We start from the raw sequence: 25,312 nt of genomic DNA on the forward strand, positions 1-25,312 counted from the left end.
GCCGTAAATCCCCCGGAGCAGGCGTTCTGGCTGAATTTGCTCACTAATTAAGTAATTAATTAAATAAATAAAAAAAGAAGAAAGTTGCTGCGGCGTTAAGCGAGGAGTGAATGCGACCGCGGTCGGGGCGCCCCCCGCCGGGAGCTGTGGTAGCTTCCGGCGGCCGCCCGATGGGCTCTCCCGCCTGGCCCCGCCCCCGCATCGTAAGCCCCGCCCCCTCCAGAGAAGCACCGCCCCCTCACGATAAACCCCGCCTCCTCCCGGGAGGCCCCGCCCCCAACCGGCCAGTGGCAGCCGCGCCCCTTTCGGCGCTCGCCGGAAGTGCTTCCCGCCGCCGGAAGTACGAAGTGTGCGGGGAGAAGGGTGAAGAACCCGGAAGCGCGGCGGGGCGATGGGGTGCGATGGCGGCACCATCCCCAAGCGGCACGAGCTGGTCAAGGGGCCCCCCAAGGCCCAGAAGGTCCGGGCGGGGCGGGGGGGGCTCGGGGAGGGCCCCGGGGGGCGCTCGGAGCGCGGCTCGGGCTCTGCCTCGGGGAGCCGCAGGGTGCGGGGCGTGCGGGGGGGCCGCAGGTGGGAGCGGGGGGGGGGGAGGCGGGGAGGGTGGCACGGGAAAGGGCGGAAGAATAAATAAAATAAGTAAATGGGAAGTAAGTAAATGAAAACGCTCCTGTTCCACTTCCGGTGTGGCCGTACTGCTCCGTGTGCCGATCAGAGTCGCTTTGAATATCGGCCTGCCTTTTATGGCCTCATGTGCCCCAAAACCCGCGTTTTTAAAGCGAAGTTACCGAGTTTGTTTTTAAGCTGACATCCCCAGATGCGGTTGTTGCTTCTCCGCTCGTTATAGGAATGGCCCCGGTAGTTAGCTCGACCTGATGAGGTGGCAGGGGTGAGACCCACAACTAGGGAGAAGAGGGCAGTGGGTAATGTGTGAAGAGACAGTGAGAGTGCCGAGGGCAGTGGTTAAACGGAGGTGACAAAAAGGAAGAGAACTGACTTAGAAAATAGCTGCCGAGATGCAGAAATGAGCTCAGTAGCTAAAAACTAATCGTGAATTTTCACTCCAAGTTTTTGTTATTTTATGGAATAATTTTAAGCGTAAAGAGTGGGTTTGGTAAGGTGCATGGGGATTTGATTAATGGTTCAAGTGTTGTTTGAATTGATATTTAAATAATTTGCAAATAGAAAAGCTATGTTAAAATCACGGGTATATTTTCGTTCAGGTTGACAAAGCTGCTGAATTGGTGGCAAGGTGGTACTACTGCACTCTGAGTCAAGAGAAGTTATGTCGGCCGATTGTAGCCTGTGAGCTAGGCAGGTATGACATTCTATATAGATTTCTCTATTAGAAGGTAGTAATTTGTAAGTAAAAGAATATTATGAGCATCAAACATGATCGCTAAAATTTTATGTTATAGGTTGTATAACAAAGATGCTGTCATTGAATTTTTGTTGGACAAGTCAGCTGATAAAACTCCTGTGGAAGCTGCATCGCATATCAAGAGCATTAAGGTAAAAAGGTTGTGTTTAACGCTAAAGAGCGCCACAAAATTTAAAATGTGCTGCAAAATCTCAGTTGGCTTGTGTTCTCACTATATGTTAAAATCGTTAAAAATAGAAACCCTCAATGAAAAATATCTCTGGACGTGTTACCGTGGCTCAGAAGTCAGCTGTAAAAAGCCTAAGGCTTGGGTTTTTGTTTTATTTTATTTTTCAGAATGTAACAGAACTAAACCTTGCAGATAATCCAGCTTGGAGTGGCGATAAAGAAAGCAAGAAAGGTGACACATACGACGACATCCAGTCTGCACGCTTTATATGCCCTGTGGTGGGATTGGAAATGAATGGAAGGCATAGGTCAGTATTGTAGTTTCCAGATTTAGATCATATAAGCGAGTACTATGTTAAATATGCAGTGGGTTAAAAATTTAAAATCATTAGTGTTGCAACTCATGTACATGCTTGAGCCTTTGTGGGGAATAGGTGTTCTTCATTCATCTCATGTTTAAGAGGAAAGATGAAACGTTATCTGTTTGGAGAGAGTAGAGAACAATGTTTGCAGAGAAAAAGTGACTTGAAGTTGTTGGGCGCTAAACTGTGGGAGACTGACATGGACAAGTAGAGGAAGGTCAGCGGAGACCTCCTTTTGCAGTGGAACAAATTGCATCGAGCAATTCCATCTTTCCCTGTGCTAGGATAAGAATGGAGGGGAAGTGTATGTCTATTAAAATCCTGTGCTAGCATCTATTTTTTGTTTTGCTGAAGAAGGACTTTTCCTTTGCATTCTGTTTTGGGCAAATTAGCTATTTCTTTTTCTGTACATATTAAACCTGATAGATGAGAGAGGTTTGGTTCACAGCGTGATAGTTTCAAAGTATTTCTTTGATCAGTAAACAATTAGCATGTATTTTTCCATCTGTACTTATATTGTGCAAATTAATATGTGGCTATCCAAAATGTGCAGATATCTTGTTCAGCTGCAAGAGTGTATAAAGAGAAAGTTAGCTGTGTCCTACCAGCTGGTTGCAGTATTTGTTTTGTGTTAAATCGGCACTGCAGATACATACTTTAGACGCGCAGGCTTTATTAAAAGTGATATTATGTCTTTTCTTTAAAGGTTTTGCTTCTTGAGAAACTGTGGCTGTGTGTTCTCGGAACGTGCTCTCAAAGAAATTAAAACAGAAGTTTGTCACAAGGTGAGTTTTTCCTTCAACTTTAGTAGCAGTGGGGTTACATGTAACCCACAGAGACAGATGTAGATGAACAGTTATGTATCTTGTTCTACAGAGGTAGATGAACAATTATGTTCACATCCACTATTGTAAGGTGTTTTTTTAAGCTGAATACGCATATTGAAACAACACTTATAAGTTCTGTTTTATGGTGGCCTGAAGTAATTTTATATGTGCTTTAAAAAAAAAAAATTGTGCCTCTACATAGTTGTCAAAATGAATGTTTTTGCTCTCAAAGACAGTTTGGTGATGCAATAATTAGTTTCAAAACAACATTTTTCAAATGTTTGGTTATAGTTTAAAAGAGGGTGATTTCTTTGTTTGTTTTCACAGAATTAATCTGGTTTGTATTTATCAATATCTGCTATATTTGTTTAAAATGATTACATTTCCAAATTATGTTTTGATCCTTGTATTTTTAAAGGCCATTGTCTTTTTTGGAGGCAAAAACTCTTCATATTTGCAGCAATTCTGTGGATTGTTGTTGAAAATACTGACTGCATTTCGTTTTTACAATAGTGGTGTGATCTCCTTATGAAGGTCTCTTTGCAGATGAAGGCAGTGATACATGTTGCAAATGCTCTCTTTTTCATATCACTACTTTTATTTGCATTGGATTTGTGGTGACAGTTGCCACAGAGTTATTTCTCACCCAATACCCTGGTATTTGGTAAGCTGTACCATGTACTTACAACAAACAAGACCTGTGAACCAAATACTTTCTCAGTACAGGTGATGTGGAATAGAGCTAATTAGCTTTAGCCTCATTTTGCTGCGTTCAGTGTTAATTTTGTTCTATAGAATACTGCTATAGCCATTTAGATAATGGCTCTGCTTTCCTGTTGCCAGATGCTGCTTTATTTTTAACGTGTTTTTTCTTTGTTTCTAAATTTGTTGTTGATAGATGGATGTAATGTGATTAGTAAATGCAGGAATCGGATGTTTTTTCCATGGTTTGGCCAGTCTGGTAATCTTACAAAAACTAAATTAGTCCCACATGTTTTCTGTGATTTTATTAATAATTAGGAAGTATATATCATAATTTCATTATTTTGCATGCAAGTGTTTTTACATGTATGTGACTTCTTCACTATATACAGAAGGATGTTTCTAGAAATGTTGAAGTGGATATAATATAACTTAGTCTGTCTTCCTTTCATTTTTGGATTTTTGTTCACCAAGGCAATGATAACCAGCCATGAGGATGTTTTAGTCTTCCCTTTGATTAAGAGTGATTCAGTAGATTTTTAGATACACAATGATAATTCTCATTCTGCATTTGGAATCAAGAAGGGGGACTGTAACTTTTCTAAAAAAGATCGTGAGGAACTGATCGCTGTGCTTCCTGGTGGCTAACAGTTTGTTAGTATCCATAGCCCTAATAAGCTGCATTGACCCAGCATGTTTTGTCTTTATATGGCAATATAGTAAAATCAGCTGAAAGTAATGAAAAAGAAAAAAAAAAATGAAGTGTTGTGTATTGTACGTACACTGTTTTCACTTCCTCCCAGGGGATGAGATTTCTAATACGGAGGCAAAATGGAGAAGTGTCAGTCTAGATGTTTAGCAGCTCTTTTCTCCACTACTGTGAAATTCAAGAAAGCTTTTTCAAAACAAACTATTCCTGTGCGTTAGTCTCACCTATGAGCCTAGAGAGCAATCTTGATAGTCTGCTAATTTGTAAACAACAGTTTCCCAGAGGACTCTACCGAACAGATGCATTAATGATGCAGTGAAAACATTCACCAGAGAATACAGATATCCAACAGCCTGAACAGTAGCTCTGCAGTCCTCACCTTCATACTCATTTTCTTTAAACTAGATAAACTGAATGATATAATTAGCATGTATTTACGTGCTATAAAGATGCATATCACAAAATGCTGTGCTGAAGTATTTGGGACAAATTTTGAAGTTTTTAACAATTTAGACTGAAAAAGGTTGTAAAAGGAGTAACTTGTGAATGCAAATAACGTGCAATACCTTTTTACACAGACATATTTTGTCTGGGACGTTGTTTTGAGGTTTTGTAGAGCAAGGGGAGAAAACTTAAACTATCAGTAGGAAGTTGTAGGCTCAAATGTGCAGGATATGACTTTCAGTAGGCAGGAAGGGAAACAACTTTGTTCAAGATACTGGAGTTTGATGGTGATGAGTATTCTGTAGGAGGAAGTCCTGAATAATAGCAGTTCTCTGCTGCCTCCTGCTTCCTGCCTGCAGTTCTTCAGGAAGGATTTTGTGTAACATAAAAAATACCAATTTAAAATATGTACTTCTAAATGGGAAGTATCCACCTAGTGTTGGTTTTGATTCTCTGTCAGACTATTAAAATTAAAAGACCAAGCCATACAGTTTCCAGTCATTGCATTTGTATTTGATGGTTTCTTCAGCAAGACTGGTACCAGTGTGTACGTTTTGTTGAGGCCAAGTATAATTGAATGATTAGGATAAAGAGCAGCAATGAGAAGGAGCTTTCTTACCACTCGGTGTTGAAAATTCCATGGGTCTGGCATAACCAAAAGGGATGTCCAGCTTCAGAGTTTCATGAAGCCCCCCGTATGAAGGGGGCAGGAGGCAGGGAAGAAGCACAAATGCCTATTATAATAATTCCTGTACTTTGTATAACTAATTTCTGGCTCATGATCATCCTACAAACCTGTTTCTTAACCAGCTTTTTGAAATGTAATCTCATACATCTCTTTACAGTTTCTTTTGGAGGTGATTCCAGGTTCAACAGACTTCAATGCACAGTTGAAATAATACCTTAACTATTAAAGTCTATGCCATACAGAACACTTAATCAAATGTTTAACTTAGATACAGAGCTATTGAACATGTGCCTTAGGCTTTTTAAAGCAGAAATTATGCATATATCTTTCAGATACAGAGTTAAGGTGTGCGCAGTATGTTATGCAGCTTAGTGTTTCCTAGAACACGGTCACATTGACAATTTATGCTCTTAGATCAACAGTTTCCAAAAGTTAGTAAACATTGGTTGCTGAGATCAAGAGTAGTGATCTATCTACTTGTTTCACAGTCGCACGTACAGGACTTTAATGAATGCTTTTTTATGCATGTTGAATGCTTTCAGCTTTCACAGTTTTATAACTTTTTTTTAATTGTTGTTAGAAGTAAAAAATATTTCAACAATTTAATGAAGTTGTGGTCGCTCAGTAATGGGTAAAATAGTATTCCTCAATAATTGAGGATGGGATGGCTTATTTAAGATTTTGCCTAGGGTTTTTATAGACGTAGAATTTTGTGTTTAAAATATTAAATTCTTTAAGAAAGGAGGGTCACTCTTCAATGGTTTTCTTGGATTAACATGGCTAAAGTAGGACATAAATAATATTTCTAAGAGAGATTTAGAGATCTACATTTTTTCCTAGTTGTCCTGGTCAGTTTCTGCAAACCAAACCAGTTTAATTAAGTGCCTTGCTATTGAATTTCACCTTTTCAATCAACTCAGAGGTGAAACACATTCTGTATGATGACAGATGATGACAGAGGTGAAACACAGTTGTTCTGTATGATGGTGATGAAAGGTAAAAAAGCTAGGTACTGGATTGTCTCCAAAGACAGTAATGAGGAACATTACATTCATGTTTTAAAAAACGACACAGAGTAGATAAACACTGGGAGTGCCTTACTTGGGTGTGGGTTGGAGGGAAATTCATTCTGAAATATTGTTATGGTTAATACATGCCAGAGACCCATTAGCGTCAGTGATGGTTTTCAGAGGAACTCTCAAAATGCCCAATGTGAGCGTGGTGCGTGGCTTTTTTCCCCTCCCATCCATAAAAAAAAAATCTTCATCAATAATTAGCCACAAGATAGGCCATGGGTTCTACATGAGACTGAGTACAGGGTTGAGTTTTTTAAGTTTCTGTAAATAAACAGAGACCAGATGGTCCTCCTCTAGGTTAAAGTTCATTTGAAAGAAATTGTTTCCAAGAAACTTGTGTGGGAAAGGGAGCACTACAGTTCCAAGAACCTAGGATTAAGTTTCTAATAAGAAATTTTTGTGTTCTATTGTTGGGTCATGTGTTGATTCATTTGAATTTTTGGAAGAATGCTCAGTCTTTAAGTTGATTTTCATACTCAGCATAAGGAAAACTAACTTCCTTGCTGTAGGCTAGTGAGAACTACGTTTGGTCTGCAAAGGATCTGGAAAATGAGATCTTTGTCCTAGTTGGTGCTAGGTGTTATTGCCAATTGTTGCGGACTGTTGCAAGATTCAGGGAAGTTTTGTTTCCCTACCCTGGGACTGAAAGCTCTTCACTCAGTTTTCCATTGTTCCCTGGCCTCAAATTTCTCACGTCTCATTGCCGTGAGCTCCTGCAGAGAATCAGAACCAGGGACTTAGAGGTAAACATGCGTTTCAGGACCCCTGCTAATGTTACTCATCTAGGCACCCTCGTCATTAGGAGCAAAGCATGAATAGTGCAAGAGTGGTGTTGCCATGCTACACAATGAAATTAGAGATGCAGCTGGCCACGAAAAAACAGTGAAATGGACTGTCTGAAGCTGGCTGGCACCTGCTTCTCTACAAGCTCTGCAGTTTGTCAACTTTTTTAATCAAAGTAATCTAGTTCATAAAACATACAGTAGACACAACTCTATCTTGTGCTCTTCGTATTTCACCTTTGTTTCAGTCATTACTTCCATTTTATTACTCTCATACCAATTCTTTTTTTCAGCTGTAGACATACATGGGGAACATGTATTTTCCAGTTAAATAAGTCACTTAAAGGATTATGAATGTCACCCTTGTTTTCTGTAAGTTGCAGTTCTAGACACGTTATTTTCTTTAAATTAATCCCTTAGCAGTTGTTGCTCTTTCTTTTACTGTAATATATAGAACTGCTTATTTCACTGGTGAAACAGTAGTACAGCATAAAAGCACGAGGGTAAGCACAGTACACCATGTGAATGAAGTCTGTGGCTAAAAATCTTGGTGGGTTCTGTCAATATTTTGAGTATTTGTTTAGCTGTTAGTTAAACGTTCAGCTTCATGTTGAAGTAGCTATCTTCCTGAAAACGCCAGTGATCTTCAATTGGGACTTCTGCCTGGTGCAGTACTTTAAGTCTGTGGCGTCTCTCTAGGCAGTCCATAACAAGAGGATATGTTGCAGGCTCAAACTTATTCGCAAACAAGTGAGGTGATTCAATAATCCACTGTAAATCCCCTAGTCCATAGACGCAAATGTCTCTGATGTAATGACCTGCAAAGATAAATGGAAGCATCTGAAAGCAGCAGAAAGCTGACCTGAGTCACTTTAAAATATTTTGACTGTGCTGTTATTAATAAAAATTACCTTTTGAATTCTCACAGAGCATTGTTACTCTAGATTTTAGTACATGTTTTTAACAGTAGATTTTTGTTTTTTAATACTAGATTTTAAACTTGAAGGCTGCATTTTGATTTTGTATCTCCAACTGCTTCATTGACACACCGTATCTTGTAGTGCATGCTGAAGTTCTTCTCATATCCTATTTCTTTTTGGGTGCCTATTTAATCATGCAGTGCTTTACTAAGCTGAGTTTTATGGTTTTGTATTTTAAACTCTTTTTTGTGTGGTCAGCACATGAGGAGATTTAACCCAGAGCTGATGTAAATATATGACAACCGTGCTTGTCAAGTAAATCCCTCCACACTTTCCACTGGAAACTGATAAGCCAAGTTAATGCATTGGTAAATGTAATAGAAGAAGGCAATCAAATAAACAAAAGCTTGTTGCAAAACTTAGTCACTGAAATATAAAATAGATGCAATTCTGCCAATTGCTCCCCTTGAATTATTGAAGTATTGTAACTGGAGGTTGAAAGAATGGTTGTCAGTGTGTGGTTACTGTGACAATCTTTGCAAGAATATATCAGAACATATTTGAATTAGGTACAGTGGAGGAGGACGGATTGCTCTTTTTTTCCATACTTCCAAAATAAAATATATATGGCTACTGAGGCACATTTAATAGCTAGCTTAACACATAATACGTAATTTGCAATGAATACTCATCAGTGAATCAAATTCTAGTTCACATTTCACATTACCTTTGCAGCCCTTGTGTGTGGTGCCTTCTTGATCTTTCCATTTAATGGCTCGTATGTTTCCTTCCCAGTCTGCGTTTGGTGTAGCACCTGGAGCATCTTTAAAAACACAATGTTCTGATAAGATTCCTTTTTACTGTTTTCTACTAAGAGGGATAATTTTCACTGCTGAAGACTTTTTAAATGTAGCGTTGTCAAGTACTTATTTACAGATACTTACATCATAAAAAAAATTCATTGTTCTCAGTTTTTTTTCTTTTTTTGTGAGAGCATAAGCTTTTATGTAGTTTAAAAAATTACTTTTTTAATCAACGCTTTTGTAGCCTTGTAGCTAATGGTCTACACCATAAGTAGTACTTTCTGGAATCGAGCTTAATCTTGCCATCAGGAGATGGGGTTTGAAGGAACAGCACCAGGACTGAAGAAATTACCATATTTATGCAACGCAATTCAAGCAAGGTGGTATTAAGCCCCAAAATGGAGCTCACTAGCTCTCTGTCTCATAGACCCTGCAGTATTGGTGCAGGAGTTATCCATAGTAAAAATAACATACATCTTACCATTTAAACGATTCAGTGTGACCCAGTAGTGTTCGTCCGGACTGTACGTGTCTCTTGACCATTCAAGCAAATCTTTTGCACGTGCATCAGTCAATGTAAACTCCACAAATTCTTTAGTGAGAATGTAATAGGCACTACCAAAATATATAGTCAAATTATACGGAGGTTTAGATTTTATGTTCTTGGTTGGATACACGTATGACATTCCAGAATGCACATATTCTCTGTAACTAACCTGTGTCCTGTGTTTCATATGAAGTGGTTGGACTACCCCGGGAGTCATATTTTTTCCATTCCATTTACTTTTGATGTATTTGATAATGTCTTTGTTTGTTTTAATGGGATAATCTTGACCACACAGATTAATAACATAATTCCACTGAATTTTGGATTGAACTAGATCTCTCATGCAATTAATATCAGCTTGTAATCTTGAAAATCCGGCATAAACAACATTTTCTCTTTTTGAGGAAATAAAAATATTTTCAAAGCAATTAACAATATTTTGTACAGCGGCTTTATAGTCGTCTGATGATTTTTCATCAACATGTATGCAGTAAATATTCTGAGGCATATAAATAGCTCTTAGTAGCTTTACAAACATTTCCAACTCCTTGTGAATTGTAATAATGTATGCCAGCGAGAAACTTCCTTCTTCAGCTGACAGTGGTCTTGTTATAAAACGTAGAGTCTTCAAGACCATGGAGCAGTTGCACGAAGTCTGAATGCAGCTGAACGTTGCAGGTCGGTAGGTATTCTGGCAAACGCTTCCAATTTTAAAGGCAGCAGTTTTCCCCACAAAAAGAGCTGAACAAAGTTCATCTGGGTAAAAACCACACTCTGCTGTATTTCCGCTAAATTTCTGTTCGTTTGGATCTTCAAGAAGTGTATCCTTTAGATAGATGAAGGTGTAGATGAATGTACAGACAGCAATGCACACTAAAAATCCTGATTTTGTTGCATCAAGTGGGTTCATCTTTTATTATCCGGAGACTGTCTTCAGATCATTTGAGGGTCTAGCTCATAAGCTAGAAGTTGATCCTACTTTGAAGCAACGTGTGCTCCAGCAGGTGAGCAGTGCAGTAGGTTGGTCGAGGTCCAGCCCCCCCCCCAGGAGTGGTGTGCCAGCTTTGTATGGGATAGCGTGTAATCTCAGCCATTGACGAGGTTTCCTTAAGGCCTGGGAAACTTTAGGTTCTGCTGGAGGAGCAGAATTTAATTCAGTGAATTAAGTCAGCAAAAAATTTATTAAATAAACAAAAGGGGAAGATGAAAATGCATTCTACAAAATGCATCATTCCTTATCCTTATAAAGTCAGCAAATGTTTCTTTTGAACTCATTTAAGACATTCCCCCCCCCCCCCGCCCCCCAACATCATTGCATTAGTGCTTTGGAAAACAGCACATGCGGACAACAGTCATCCCTTATTTTTAGCATATGTGCATATCCTGAGATAAAGTTTGCTCCTGCCTCCATTAGCATTCATAGATAACTGTAATTTACATCACTGCTGGCATAGGAATTTTTCCATTGCCATTTCTTTTTCTTACTTATACCTTTCTTGTTGAAATGTCCGAAACATGATAGTGCAGCAGTCCCGCATCCCACACCTATTACGTGAAGATTTGTCCTTGAAGCATTTGATACAGAACTACCTAGAGAAAATTCCAGGGAGGGGAGGAAGAGTCCATCAGCTGTCATTAAGCTTGATAGTTAGGAAAGATTTTATTTGTATCTTAAAGAAAATTCATATCCTCTTGTACCTTATTCAATGAATTTGTTTTTAATACGGTTTGTTATTTTCACCTCTAAGTATTCCATGCTTTGCAGCTGTCAACATCACAACATATTTGCTATTATGTAAGAACAAGCATATTTTTGTAGTTTCTTTATGTGAACGCTGTTGTGGTTAGAAGGCTCTAGGTTTTCATTTGAAAATTAGTGGACTTTTTTAAATGAAAAAGCAGTATATGACAGTTTTAGAAGCTTGAAAATAGAGGTCATTGGAGTTGAAGTAAGAAAGAAACAGAATTTTAAAAGCATTAAAAATACAGGATTTGAAGCAAGAGAACAGATCCCGTATAACACTAAAATATTAGGCTGTTGGGAAGGAATGTATTTATCTCATTATCCTTACTGGTATGCACTGAATTTCATGCTGAAAGAATGCCTCTTCTGCACTTAGCATTCCAGAAAGTGGCTTTGGGTGTTAGGTGGAGGATTCGTCCATTTTGTTTCAGCGTTCTGTCAACAGTGCTCCTCAGCCTGCATTGAATGCATAGGCCAAAGAAAAACATTAGGAATTCAGGTCCCAGAAGATTTTTTTCATCAGCTCCTAAGGGATACATTTACTGTGTAAACAAGCTTGATTGTCTTTCGGCCATTTGCGTGAAAAACTTAAGCAAATCAAGTCCACATCAATTTTTTAATATTGTGTAGAAAGGAGGAGAACAAGAATGTCATTAAAAGGTAGAAGCAAGAATTTTTCCAGTAAAACTGAAATATGCCAGCGCTGTAGTCTGCTACCAGCTGACTACCAGAGCCAAGAATAGATTTGCGTAAGAGCCATTACGTGCCCAATAGCAGAAGCTAGGGAGAGGGAGTGTTTGTTAGGAAACACTGGTTTTTATGGACCTGTAGCCAGAAAAACCATTTTATTCTTAGAAAATAATTGAGGGGGGTGGGGCATTGAGGTTGCTCTGAATTAGTGAATGTGATGAGATCTCTGTGATCCAGCACGTGGAAAGACCGCTCTGCACATAAAAGTTACACCGGAGACACAGAGCAGCTAAAGAAATCTTAGGGACTTCATATTTGCTTAGAAAAGAGAGCATCTGTCTGTATATGACGAGTACACTCTTCATGGTGTTTGGTTGCTTGTTTGGTTGTTTCGATTGAACACGATTTTGTGGATGGGTTGCAAAGGTTAGTTCCCTAGGGAACCAAGCTATAACCCGTTTGTTTCACACGCTTCAATTTTTATTACCCATCAAATAATAGCTTCCAGGGATGTTTCAGATTAAGTATTTACTCTGTATTCTTCCCCTTGAACTGCTATAGCAGCATAAATGTACACAAACAATTCGGTGTCAGGTAAGAGGAAATAATACCTTTCCCAACGGTAAAAATGTTTCTGGGGGATGACTAAATGATAAAGCCTTGCCTAAGAGAGCAGAATTTGACGTCGTTCAACCTCGGGATATGTTCACAGAATGCCAGCATTGGCTTTCTGCTAGTGTTTTAACAGGTCTAGAGCTGAAATTGTAGCTCTTGGTCCCATTGTATTGGAAATTTGTGACTGACAAGATTCATCTAACCCCTATTCTGTTACCTGCTGTCAAGGACTCTGCTACCATATTCCCTCCTGCCCTTGAAGAGCAAGGGGTCTTTCTGTTAAGATCTGTTGTCCAGGCATAGCCCTGACTGTCTTGCCTTACGTTAGTTTTATTATGCTAGAGTGCCCCTATAGGTATTTATTGTTACCAAAATGTCTCTCTGAGATTCGACCTTGCATAGATAGGTTTTCTAAATCTGGAGTATGAAGTTGTCTTAATTTTTAGCAGTGTTTGACATTCTTCAGAAACCAGCACACTGTGGGGATTTTCACGCATCTTCGTGGCTGCTTTTATGGGTATTACCTAACGGAAAATTGTTGTCTTAATCCATCTCAATTAAATGTCAACTCTAGAGAAAAATGGAGTTATGCTTATACCTGAAAATAGGCCTGTAAAATATCATCTCAGTTTATAAAAACCCCGTTACAACTTGCAGTGCATTTCGTAGTTAGTAATGAATTATTCTATAGTTCATTGGTCCTTCCTGCCGTAAGATTTTGGACTGCATCACTGCATCTCTAAATCTCCTATTCTGTCCGTACTCTTTGTACTGGTTAATATTAATGGTTAGATAAAATTTAGCTTGTATGACATTAATTCAATGAAACAGATGGTTTAGGGATACTTTGTCGTGTAATAATTGAATGGGGAAAAGGCATTAGCTCCTGTATTTCCGAATCTTTTTATGCCTTTTTTTGTCTGAAAGGTGAAAGATTATTCATGCGGGCCTTAGTGTAGACATTTCATAAGCAAGTGAATACAGATTCAGTCCTCTAAAAGTTTAATGTTAAAATCAGCACTTTCAGTGGCTTTTAGCTTTGTTTTTTTCCTTAAGGCCAGGTGAGTGTGCTGCATCTGCCTCTGTGTTGTGACCTGTATCAAGTAAAAGAAAAACTTCTTCATATATCCCGGTTAACTATCTTAGAAATTTTAAATCATTCTCACTTTTGCATCAGTATTTACTGATAAATATAAACAGATTTATTGAGGTGTACCTTCTTATCCTTAATTTCTTCGTATTTTCTTGTATTTTTCTCAGTATGTTTGATCTCATAACAATTTAAAACAAACACTATGATAGGTATTTAAACTGTTAAGTTATATGGTTGTAAGATACTAATTTTGTTGCAACATTACTTGTAAATACTTGTTGAATTCTGAGTTTATTGATACAAACAATACTCGTAGCAATGACCTTCTTGTACATCTATAACAAAATTTAAAACAGCCTTACTGCAGATTTGAGTATGTTGTTAAAGTGAAGTGGTCTTTCTGAAATGCAGATATGGCACTTTGTAAAAATTACAATTATTTTGTGCTTTAATAAAGAAAAAGCAGAAACCCAAAGTCCTAAAATCTAAATTATTCAGTCTTACCTTGCCCAAAATTAGCCAGGAGAAGGCAGCATAATAAAAATAAATAGTCCCATTGTCCTTCAGCAAAATTCAGACAGCATTCTTCATTCTGTTGCTCGTGTGGAAATCTCAGCATAAGTGAAAGGGGTTAAACATTAACGTGCATGTTTTCATTTAAGACTTCATCTGGCTTCCCGCAATGCTTAGCATATTTATTCTGCAGTAATGCTGTTTAGCCTTGGAAGAAACGTCCTCGGCTTCTCTCTAACGAGAGAAAACTTGAGCTTTTCCAAATTTCTGTTGCCACTGTTCGGAGACAGCCTTTAAAGGACCGAAAGCCGGCTTTCAGATCCGTAGCGTACATTGCTGGTGGTTGCGAATTGCATTGGTGTACCACAGGCTCTAACCTCGGCGCTGGGTGATGAGAACTGCAGGGGAAACTCGCCCTCTCTCCTCCTCCTCCTCCTCCTCCTGGTTTCTTAACTGTTTGCCTGCTGAAACTTTCTGATTTGTGGCACAGGAGCATAGGAAAGAATTGTACCTGGTCACTTCCAGGGTCTGGAGCTTAAAGATACTGGATGAGATGTGTTCCTGCTAATTGAATGTTCACTGCGTTGCTACTTTTACTGAGATTTTTTTGCGGGGTGGGGTGTTAACAAGTGAAAAAAATAAGTTTACTGGAATTACGAAGCTTTGTGGCTCTAGAAATAAGAAAGCTGACATATTTCGGATGCTTGCAGATTAAAATAATGTATTACTCAGAAATAAATAGAGAGAGAACCTGGAAGTAAATGTAGGCACAGCTGCAGGTACAGCAGGTACATCGCCTTTAAGGATCTGTGAACAGAGGCTTCTGCTCGGACACTGTAATAGATGCTACGAGCTCTGAGTGGAGTTCATGGTCACTGACATAGTATGAAGGAGCCTTCTTCCACTCTTCCCGAGTTACCTTTTCCCCATCTCTTTGCCCCGTTGCCACTCTTCTCGGCCCCTCGGACAAGTGCCAGAGGTGGTGTTCGGCTGCTCGTGCCCTACTGGCCTCCTAGGGAACGAGCTGCTGGAAAACGCCCTCCCCTGCTCCGTGTTTTTAGTTAAAGATTATTGTCTTCTCTAACTGTTAATGCATCAGCTTACGTGGCTGGTAAATGAATACTGATCGGGTCCTTGGCTGAATAGGACGTCTGCTCAGGCCGGTTTCTAAATACTGCCTTGTCTAAATCCTACCTCAAGAGGGACGGTCAGGGTGCGGTGCCGTAGTCCCCTAAGCGGGTGAGAGTTGGTTTTGGAAAACCGTTCATGGCCTTTTGCCTTCCTCCTAGTGGTTGTATGTAGGAGGACTGCAGGGATGAACTTAGTGTTTATAGTTTGGGAAGGGGATTTCAAGTTTCCATAGGATATTAAGCTGTAACATTGATGTAAATATCTAGCTATTGAAACATATTATAATGCAATTGAATAACAGGCAAGTAAGACTGGAGCAGTCGTGGATGGAACTACATCTTAGATGCTGTACAAAAAAATAATCAAAAGTAGTTTACAGCAAGAAATAAGGTACAAATGTCTGCTGTAGCTTAAACAGTGTAGAAGAAATGCAGGAAATGATCTTCAATTAAGATTCCGTTATTACTGAAAACGAAACCAAAGAAAACACTTGCAGTTTAAAAGGTCTTCGTTATTATAAAATGTAATCTCACTGTTTTTGGCTCTTTTTAAATACAGCTTTTTTTATTCACCTTTTGACAGCTCTTAATACCTTTGTTGTTCTTATGATTCTAAGTCTTTGGGGTGGATTTTTTTTTTTGTAAAGCTGGTGTGTGAACATGTAGGGTATGTAGTGTACATAAATGAGTCAATATCAGATTTTGAAGAGGTTTTAATTATTACTTGCAGACCCTTTAACTAATTCCTTGTTGTAAGCATGTTAAACCATTTTGGTATAAGCAGTTTTGAATATGTTTTTTATAATTGGATCCTGAAAGGACATTTAGACAAAGATTATGCAGTTTATCCAGCATGTCCTTCAGCTAACATCCCAATCTTCAATTACCCTTTCAGTCTCACATTCACATCTACAGGCTGCTGATCTATAATGCTTTTGTCCGTTCCAGAATAGTGCTCAAGTTCAATCTCATTTGTGAATGTCTCCTGTTCAAGGTGCTGCAAAGACATTAAGGAACTACACCACGTACCTTCATATGTATTTAAAGTCCCAGTATAAACAAGGTACAGCAAAGGAGACCTTGTGATATCGTAAGACAAACATCTGCCTCAGAACACCTTAGATGGAAGGAACAACCTTCCTGAGTTTGCAAAACTGAATTTTTTCTGCTTTTTATCGCAGTGTTTCAAACTGTTGGGATAAAGTCCTTTTGGTTTTTGTATGAAAGGATAGCAAGAAAAAAAAAAACTTAAAGCTTTTTAGCTTAAAGCTAAACAATGCTGACAAAAAAAATGTGATGCACATCCAAACAACAAATAGCATCTACTGGAGTAACTGAAATCTGGGAAGGTGGAGTTGGTTCTACGTATGTAACTTGCTGTACTTAGAGTATGTTTGGAACGGTTTGGTCTCTGTAATACAATCTGGCTGTTGTCATGGCAAGAAATTATCTGTTTCAGGGTATGAAAACAGGACACAGTCTTTTCCCCGTTTCTTGTAAATATTTTTCATTTTAGAACAGTTCCACCTGTGTTTTCCAGATGAGAACCCTGGATTTCTTTGCTTTTTTTTTAAATGCAACATTTATTCGGATTGGAGTCCTTTTACATAAACTTTAACTTGCGGGCAATAGCCTCATATTTTTGTATGCTTAACAGGTTATGCTTTAAAAAAAATTGCAGAAATTACTTGTCACACCAGTAGCCTGTAGGTGGGTGCTGTCTTTCATGCTGTATTCAGAAAACGTCCAACTGGTAATGTACGTGTAGGGCTTCTTTAGACTGAGTACAGCTCCAGTCATTTTCACTTCAGTATAAAGACTAATGGTCTGTCTTGACTTTTCTAGACTTCTCTCTCACCAGTGTCTGAGATCATACCAAGCTGGTATTTCTAGCAGTAGCTTATTGAGTAACAATGGAAAAAGTGAGCTACTCACCTGTGTGAGACTTACTGTTCTGCCTGATTTACATGAATATTCACTCTCTTACTTCTCCTTTGTAGTAATTCTGAACACTTGTACTCTGATTATTTTTTTTGTGTTAATCACTTGAGTATACTGTAGTTAAATAAACCAAAGGACGTATGTACAGTACTTCAATCCCTGCTACAAATGCATGAGTAACCTTTCTAATCTTTTGTTCAGAAAACATAAGAGTAGCAACAGAGACAGAATTATAAACTAATCTTGCAAGCAAGCAGAAAGCTTCTGGATTTCCCAAAAGAACTTATAAAAAAAAAAAAAAAAAAAGATCTTAAAACAGAAGAACATTATATTCAATGTTCTGGATTTACCAGATGATTAAAAAATTGTGCAGTGAAACATCTGTGCACCCAATCAGAAAATAAATGTGAAATGACATGAAGTAGATCACATACGGATTAATTAATAAATGCACTTTGAAAATGTAAAACTTGGTAGTTTTTAATAAATCAGGTAAAGGACAGTGAGATGGCCAGGCAGGGTTAATGAATAATGCCATTTTCACGACCCCTTTTTATCTCCATAATCATTTAAAATAAAAAAAAAAAAAAGTTTTCCTGTTGTAGCTGCTGGGGAGAAACATTCCCTGGTGCTGTTCCTGGTCAGTATAAAGGAATTGCTGCTCAGGCGTTATTGCTTGTGTGACTATTAGTAAGTTGAAAGACATCTTAGAACAGTGTGTCATAATACTTTGATCGTAATCAAATGCATTCATAACTTAAAAAAAAAAAAAAAAAAACTACAGCTTTGAAGAACAAAATATTTTAATACTTCCAAAATACTTCCAAAATTATTTTAGAATTTGCTGTACAAATTGACGTGGGAGCTGCTTTTAAATGTGGTTATCACCAGTTCATGATTCACAGTAAAGATGAATATTTATCTTCCTTTTGATGAAGAGGAATGCTGTCAGTCAGTATTATTTTGCTCAGTAGTAAAAACTATGGAGATTTTCCTTTGTTTTAAGTGAAAAGCTGTATTAGACTGTATTAGAAGAGAAGAACTATCAGAAAAGACACAGCTGTAAGGGGAAGAGTTAGCGAACTTTTTGGAAGTGGTAAACATGGAGCTGTTAATTCTAACAAAGGTTCACCAGCATAAAGATCCTGAAAAAAATGATTTTGTCTTCTTTTTTTAAAGTGTGGTGTTCCCTTTCAAGAGGAAGATGTGATTATCCTTAATGGTAATAAAGAAGATGTGGAAGTGTTGAAGAAAAGAATGGAGGATAGAAAGCTCAAAAGTAAATTAGAAAAGGTAATATTTTTATATATTGTTTAAATAAAGTTCTTCTCTATAATGCGATTTTTGATCAGACCACATAGCTTATTCTGCTGATCTCTATACCCGCTGGAAGATGTAAAACTTGTGAGATTCTGTGTGCATATTCTGTTAATAGCATTTTGAAATTGTATCTACTGAAACTCTTTTAACTAGCAGGCACTGCATGGTGCTCAGAAAATGATGGAATTAAGTGATACGCATTTAGGGGAATCTTGAGAACGTGAATCATCATTGCCTGACACTTTCAGCAGCTGAGACTTTACATAGATGTTGATCACTTGACCCTTATTTCTGCGCTTGATTTTGTCTGCCTCTAAGATTAGATGGCTTACAAATCTTTTCCTAGATTTCGTTGAACTGAATACTAGTTTAGTTACCAGCAACCATGTAATTCCTTTTCATCAGAGTCCTCACTCATCTGTGCCAGTACAGCACCACAGGGCATGGGCCTGGGTTAGCCCAGGCACGGGCTAAAAGCATGGTTTAAAAGGACTTTAAAGGTAGATGAAGATAAAGTATTACAGATCTCAACAGATGAGCAGTTGCCCCCAAAAGCGGTCGTTTGCACTCAATTTTCATTAGGAAGGTGTCTCCTTTTGTAAGTGAAGCACCTGTAGCTTTGGTTCAAATGGACTGGAAGCTGATGCTATCCTTAACTTCTACACAAGAGAAGCACCACCAAAGTGTGCCGAGCAGTTCTCTCTCGTACTGTGTCAGCACAGTTGCTCTTGGCGGCAGACAAAAAATTATGCTTTGGTCTTTGGGCACTGTATGGGCCTCTGGTGAATACGCCAGTATTTTGCTTTAGAGGAGACGTGCATCGCTGGCTGGTGCAGCATTTGCAAATCTTTCAGCAGGCCTCTTGTCTTCTGTCCTCAGTTACTGATGAGTTTTGCAACACTACCTTGCCCTGTTGCCAGATGAATTTTTGCAGCTAGAACCAGCCTTCTCTGCTGTTGTTGGCACCACTGGTTATAACCTGAGATCTGTGAGCTCCAGCTCTGGTGTCAGTGGGCAGTTACTGGCTTGGAGTCTGTCGGCACTCCTGTTACTCAGTTCCTGCTATCTAGGGGAGCAGTCTGAGCCTACCGACTGTAGTTGGAACAAAAAGCACAAACTACTTTTCTTTATACCCATAAGACAAAGCATAAGGAAGATGCAGCTAGCACTACTACTAAAAATAATAATAATAATTCAAGTTTAAGTGTGTCATATGTGCCCATGCTGAAATAAGTATAATATACACTCATGTATAGTATATATGCATACATATGTTGATAAACATCTCATAATTCAGATACCAGACACTGGGAGGTAACTTCTTATTTTAAATCCATCCGTAATAACAAAATTTGAAGCATCGTTGAAAGAATATTTTTGTGTACAGTGGAGGACGCCAGGAGAGCCAAGTCTGCTTTTGGAATAGTTACACTCTGCCACCACCTTCTGGCTAAGCTTTGCAGCGGCATGTGGTATAGTATTTTTTTTCCCCAAGCATTAATTGTATTCTTGACAGCACGGGTTCTCCTAATTCTTATAACATATTGAAAGGAATTTATTTTCTTTGGGTTTGTATAGCTTCTTTGAAATATGTACCCCATTCTGAGTGTATATGGAGTCAGCTTTTGTGATAACGCTGCCAACAGCTGTTTTAATGCATCTTTCTTTTTCAGTTTGACATTTTATATAATCAAAGCCAGTAATGAAGTTCTTGTTGTTGCTGCTGTTTGGTTTTGTGTTTTTCTTTTTTCTTTTTTTTTAATCTGGACAACTATGAATTAACTTGGAAAATCTGGTCCACAGATGCTTTTAAAAAAATTGGATTAGTTCTTCACACCTTTGCTTCCCAAGCAATTTGCATCAAAGAGCCCACTTATTGAAAGTTACCCAGAAGGGGTTTTTTTATTAACTAAATAAAAAGAAGTAGATATAAGATGTGGGATTACTCTGAATTTTATATTGAAAAATGTCCGTACTGATTATGGTTAACTGTGTCCTGTTTAAAGTCCTTCAGTTTATTATCCTGCCATGTGGGTTCAGAGTATTGAATTACCATAATGATTATACCTCCTGCCCCTGCAAAGTATACAAACCAAAATATCAGATCTAGACAGTTCAATTTTGGCCTCTATGGCTTTCTTTAAGGTTCCTTCAAGCTTTCCAAGATTATTATTTTTCCCCTATAGAAATAATACTGAAAGTATGGGTAAATATTATGTTGGGAACAGTTCCACTGTTCCTGTTGTGTGTCAATCGAATGCAAATTAGGAATTGCATATTCTTTCAGTAAATCATTAGATTTCTACTTGTGTTGTTTCAGAAATCAAAGAAATGTAAGTCAGCAGAATCAGCTTCTCAGCAAGATACCACCGAAGGTAATGAATGTCACAGATACAAATTATGTGTACTCTTAGGAGTCGTGAAATAGGTTGTTGATTCATTTTTTATTTCATAGATGCTCCAGGTCCTTCAAAAGTCAAGAATAGAAAGGATTGTATCAGTTCCAGTTCTGGGGAAAAGAGGCAGATTATCTTCACCAAAAGTTCAGGTTGGTGATAATGCTCTGAACTAAATGTGAAAAAAGTGAACAAATAGTTCTGCTTTGGAAAATATTGCAGGAGAGATTCTTCTTTGTATTTTTGTACCAGAGTTTTCAGAAGCTACCTGGTCACTTCTTTTCTGACCAGTAGGTTATTGCACTCAGTTTGCATGAAGAATTTCTTAAGCTAGAACTTTTCCAAGTGTGTGTGTTTTAAGTGTAGTCTCTTGTACATGTGAACCCAGGTGTGAATAAACTGCAGGAATTTTCTTTGGGCTTTTTCTTTACTGATTTATACAACTTCATTCTGAAACTGATTACACACTATCAGTTAAAAACTAGAGAAGATAAACAATTTTTAAAATAATTTACTTTAGTCCCTCTCATTAAAAAAAAAGTTAAAATCTGTTTGTTATTTTAACCACATCACTAGTCCTAGTGTATTCTCTAGCTGCCCCGTACTGCTTTGAAAGGCAGAACAGGGAGAACTGAGAACACAAGCTTCTTCACATATCTTAATTTATTGTCTTCCTCGGTAGTAAAAGGTCAGCTCCCATCTTCAAATGAGCCATGATGTTGTTCTTTTTTCAAAGAACCTACTGTTTTGAACGTGTATCCTAAAGGCTGTCTCTTCAAGCTGGAGTAGGAAGCTTCCTCTTGAAGCTGAACAAAGTTCCTTGTTCAATAGAAACTGTAGTCAACTTTTTCTTAAAATGGAGTTTGCTGTACCATCTGCAAAATATACAAAACTGATTCTGCTTGAATTGCGCAAGGGCTTCTGTTTGCTAGTTTTTCTTTATTCTGCCCAGTTTGCCTTTGTCCCCTCTGATATCCATCATCCTGTGCTTTTAGTAAATACCAGCATAGTAGTGACGGACTTTTTGTTATACTTTCATAGTATCTAAAACTCTTTCCACGTGCTTGTGACTGGCAAGTGCTGTGATGATAACTAATGAAAATAATAAACGCTCTTAACCATACTGCATTTCTGCATTTTCCGCCATGAAACAAGACAGATTTGCTTGTTTATGTCATTCCAATATTGCTGTGCTTTAAGTTGGCGAGAACTGACTTACATACGATGAGAGATTCTTATTCACACAGTTATAATAGTTATATAGTCAAGGGTTTGAAGTATTTATTTTATTTGGAATTAGTAGTTGTTTTCCTGAAGTTCAAGCAGTCAAAAAGCCTTTTATGGTGGTTTATTTCAGTGAAGTGTATTAAAAAGTCCCAAGCTGATGACTTGACTTTCAGTCCTCCATTTTAGCTATTGATTTGCTATATTTCACTGGGAGCATTGAAATATAACTTCAGAATGTACTGGTGTATCTACAGTAGTCATGAAGGTATGAATAAAATTGCCTGTCCTTTGGTGACTCTCTTTAGGTAATATACATTATGCTATTTAATGTCTCCAATTCATACTGATGTGTTAATACAGAAATATAAGAGTGGGTGCGTTTTTAAAGGCTGCCTGAGGTTTCAAGATGAAGTATTAAATTGTGTATATTACAGCCACAGGAAAAATCAGGATAATTTGTTTGAAGAATCTAAATTTATCTACACTTCATCATTTAATTATTCGATGTGATAAGCTGAGAGAATTTCCATTAGAAATGTCTAACCTGCCACTTTCCCTTTTTAAAAGGGCTAAGTTTTTAGGCGTGTTTCGTTTGTAATTATTATAATTGCTTTAAGTTGTTTAGGAACTTAGTAATTCTAATAACACTTGATGTATTTTTCTTTTCCAATAATGTAAAGGAGAAAAATACGCCTTTTGAAATGTCAGGTCATTGGTTTGTTTCTGACAGCAATTACATTGACCAGCAGGGGAATAGGAGGAGAGAGGGGAAAAAAAAAAAAAAAACGTGGGGCGGGGAATGCCAGTAGCACAGGAATTAATTTGTGAACATGGCACCCTAAGGTTTCTGGACTTCCAGCGTATGTATTCAGTCTTTCAAATCCAGTGTTTGGTAATTCTTTCCAGACAACTGTTAGTGGCATTAAAAGCAGCATTCTCCAAATACAAAAAGGGTCTGATATATGATGCTTAAGATTGCACATAAAATTCCTATGACTACATGCAGAAATTGGATAAGTGCATTTTCAGACAGGCTCCCTACTAATTATTTACATGCAGTTGTGCCTAAATTATACTAAATATATAGAGTTTCTGCAGACCTTTCTGCATTCATTTCTTTGCACGGGAGATTTGGCAAGTGCTTTTTAAAACACTGTCCTACTTTGGAGAAGGCTAAATAGTCATTAGGAAAGTTCTTTTTTTGTAACAGTAGATATAACACTGAGAGAAATGGTGTCAGAAATGGAGGGATGGACACTTCCCTATGCCAGATATAAAATAATGTAGGTGATGTTGTTGGTCATGAGTGACTTTGCACAGAATAAAGGGAGTAGATAGATTCCCTGGGGACAGTATGTCACAAGTTTGGCTTTTGTCATTTGATAGCTAATTTTCAAACAATACTTCAGGGTGATGGAATACTTTAATGTTTCTTTCTTAAGATTAGAGTTCAGAGCCGTTTTTCATTTGGAGGAATAAATGTTGTCAGTACTGAATTACAGTGCAAGGGGTTTGCACAAGTAGGAAAGAATTACTCTTTCTTCAAGGTTTGTAAATGCATTTTCAGCATAAATTTTGTAAGCTAAGGACATGCTTGCTATTGAGTTCAATTACAGCATATTTCTGATAGCCATGAAATAATATATTTACTCCATTTCTGTACACACAACTAAAAAAAAAGTCTTAATAACAGCTCACAAGTGGAAAAATGTATGTTTGACTCTTTTCCTTTTTATCTAGCAGATAACGGAAGTTCATCTGTCCCAGGAAAAGTCAATAAGGCGGCTTCTACTACCACGAAGAGATCCATTGCAGACAGCGAGGAGAAATCTGAGGCATACAAATCTATTTTTACATCACACAGCTCAGCAAAACGTTCAAAGGAAGAGTGTTCCAATTGGGTTACTCACACAGCATACTGTTTCTAAAACAATGATGAGCCTGATCGTAATGTTCATTACTACTTTCCTTCCCTAAGGCTTTTTCTGTACAACTCTAATACAGAACAGTTGTTGTAATCTGATGTTATCTGGAATTACTCAGTTTGCAAGTAGTTTATAAACTTATGAATAGCTAATGAACTTATGTTAGTTGCAACTTTTGTTAAATAAGAAATAGATTACCAGAATCCATGTTGTATCAGCAGACCTCAACATGATGGATTATTTACACAACTGGTTTTTTGTTCCCTCAGTTGGACGCTCTCATTCCCAGTCACAGTGTCTCAGTACTAGAAATGAGGATAAGAGGATATGCCTGCTGTCCTCGTCTGTTGAAATCTGCTGCAAATGTGTTTGAATTTTTCATTGTATTGGTACAGAAATTGGGCGTTTTGAGACTTTCTGACAGTAAAAGGAGCAATAATGCTTTCCTTTTGAAGTATCAATCTTTGCTCTCAGTGGAACTATTATGTTTCTTAAAGGGTCTGTAGGCACTTTCAAGTACTATACATTTTGTTGGTTTATATGGAAGCATTATGTTTGTACAAATGTTTGTACAAACAGCACAGTAGCTGTACAATATTCTTATTGTACATGTTGTAATATGCTTTTAATAACATATGTTCATAGTTAATCATTAGATATAAAGGTGAGCCTGTAATAATGAGTTTTTGCTTTTCCCAAAAGGCTTGGGGGGTTTCTTAGTGGTGGTGTTTGTAAAGCTAGAAGTATCAGTATATCTGAGCTTTCATTCTTCTGTTAGAGGATCAGAACAGAGTGGAACAAAAGTGTGAGTTTTCTTACTCTTCTGCTGAAACAATAAGGTTCTGTGTCATCTGTGAGGATGAATTTACCATTCTGGGCTGAATTGAATTCAGCAGCTTACTCAAAAATATGAATATTTATAGAGGGAGAGAGAAAAACATGCCTGGTAACAGAATAGAAGTGGACAGATCTTAGCTGGATTTTTAGGAAGAAAATAAATATGATATATATGCCATGCAAATCAGAAACCCGTTGGTAGCTGATGGAGGGAACCCTTCAAGGCTGAAGTTGGCCTCTGAGAACATTTCTCTTTCACTGTGTGGGCAACGGAAATGTGAGACTTTGAGAACATCTGTAGTACACATTATTTTATTTTGTGACATAAAATTCTGCACCACAAACAGCTATTTGACTGTTAACTGCTGGTTACAGGAAAATACAGCATTATAGTACTTCACTGAGTTTTGCTTTTATATCTGTGCTTTTTATTCCTTTGACTTTGATGTAAATAAAACTTGCTCTTGTCATATGA

At 37.9% G+C, this 25,312-nt stretch overlaps 2 protein-coding genes across 8 annotated transcripts; one reads left to right on the plus strand and one right to left on the minus strand.

Moving 5' to 3' along the window:
* The first annotated feature begins 272 nt into the window (after nt 1-272).
* On the plus strand, nt 273-25,312 carry RTF2 (replication termination factor 2). Of its 2 annotated transcripts, none has more exons than XM_040576264.1 (9): nt 273-460; nt 1,221-1,315; nt 1,416-1,509; nt 1,715-1,854; nt 2,615-2,693; nt 18,312-18,425; nt 20,773-20,827; nt 20,908-21,000; nt 23,819-25,312. In XM_040576264.1, the coding sequence occupies exons 1-9, from the start codon at nt 392-394 to the stop codon at nt 24,001-24,003; spliced, it is 924 nt and encodes a 307-aa protein (XP_040432198.1). In that variant the 5' UTR covers nt 273-391; the 3' UTR covers nt 24,004-25,312. The 2 variants fall into 2 exon arrangements, with proteins under 2 accessions (XP_040432198.1, XP_040432197.1); XM_040576263.1 differs by having other exon boundaries at nt 274-460; nt 23,816-25,312.
* LOC121079255 (beta-1,3-galactosyl-O-glycosyl-glycoprotein beta-1,6-N-acetylglucosaminyltransferase 7-like) lies at nt 6,243-16,962 on the minus strand. 6 transcript variants are annotated; one of them, XM_040576256.1, is made up of 6 exons: nt 14,053-16,962; nt 11,479-11,606; nt 10,898-10,996; nt 9,341-10,537; nt 8,784-8,879; nt 6,243-7,954 (listed from the first exon to the last, which is right to left on the minus strand). In XM_040576256.1, exons 4-6 carry the CDS (start codon nt 10,314-10,316, stop codon nt 7,728-7,730), a joined length of 1,299 nt encoding a protein of 432 aa, XP_040432190.1. In that variant the 5' UTR covers nt 10,317-10,537; nt 10,898-10,996; nt 11,479-11,606; nt 14,053-16,962; the 3' UTR covers nt 6,243-7,727. The 6 variants fall into 6 exon arrangements, with proteins under 6 accessions (XP_040432190.1, XP_040432189.1, XP_040432192.1 ...); XM_040576255.1 differs by having other exon boundaries at nt 9,341-10,540; XM_040576258.1 differs by lacking the exon at nt 11,479-11,606 and having other exon boundaries at nt 9,341-10,540; nt 10,898-10,992.

This window comes from Cygnus olor, chromosome 16, assembly GCF_009769625.2.
Source record: "Cygnus olor isolate bCygOlo1 chromosome 16, bCygOlo1.pri.v2, whole genome shotgun sequence".
Classification (NCBI taxonomy): domain Eukaryota; kingdom Metazoa; phylum Chordata; class Aves; order Anseriformes; family Anatidae; genus Cygnus; species Cygnus olor.

What these genes read in the sequence shown, in the direction of transcription:
- LOC121079255 (XM_040576258.1), bottom strand. Translation starts at nt 10,316, where the DNA reads ATGAACCCACTTGATGCAACAAAATCAGGATTTTTAGTGTGCATTGCT. An exon ending in CACACTGAATCGTTTAAATG is followed by an intron (nt 8,880 to 9,340) that starts GTAAGATGTATG and finishes GTGTTTTTAAAG; the next exon opens with ATGCTCCAGGTGCTACACCA. An exon ending in CACACACAAGGGCTGCAAAG is followed by an intron (nt 7,955 to 8,783) that starts GTAATGTGAAAT and finishes TTATCTTTGCAG; the next exon opens with GTCATTACATCAGAGACATT.
- RTF2 (XM_040576263.1), top strand. Translation starts at nt 392, where the DNA reads ATGGGGTGCGATGGCGGCACCATCCCCAAGCGGCACGAGCTGGTCAAG. An exon ending in GGCCCCCCAAGGCCCAGAAG is followed by an intron (nt 461 to 1,220) that starts GTCCGGGCGGGG and finishes ATTTTCGTTCAG; the next exon opens with GTTGACAAAGCTGCTGAATT. An exon ending in GAAATGAATGGAAGGCATAG is followed by an intron (nt 1,855 to 2,614) that starts GTCAGTATTGTA and finishes TTTTCTTTAAAG; the next exon opens with GTTTTGCTTCTTGAGAAACT.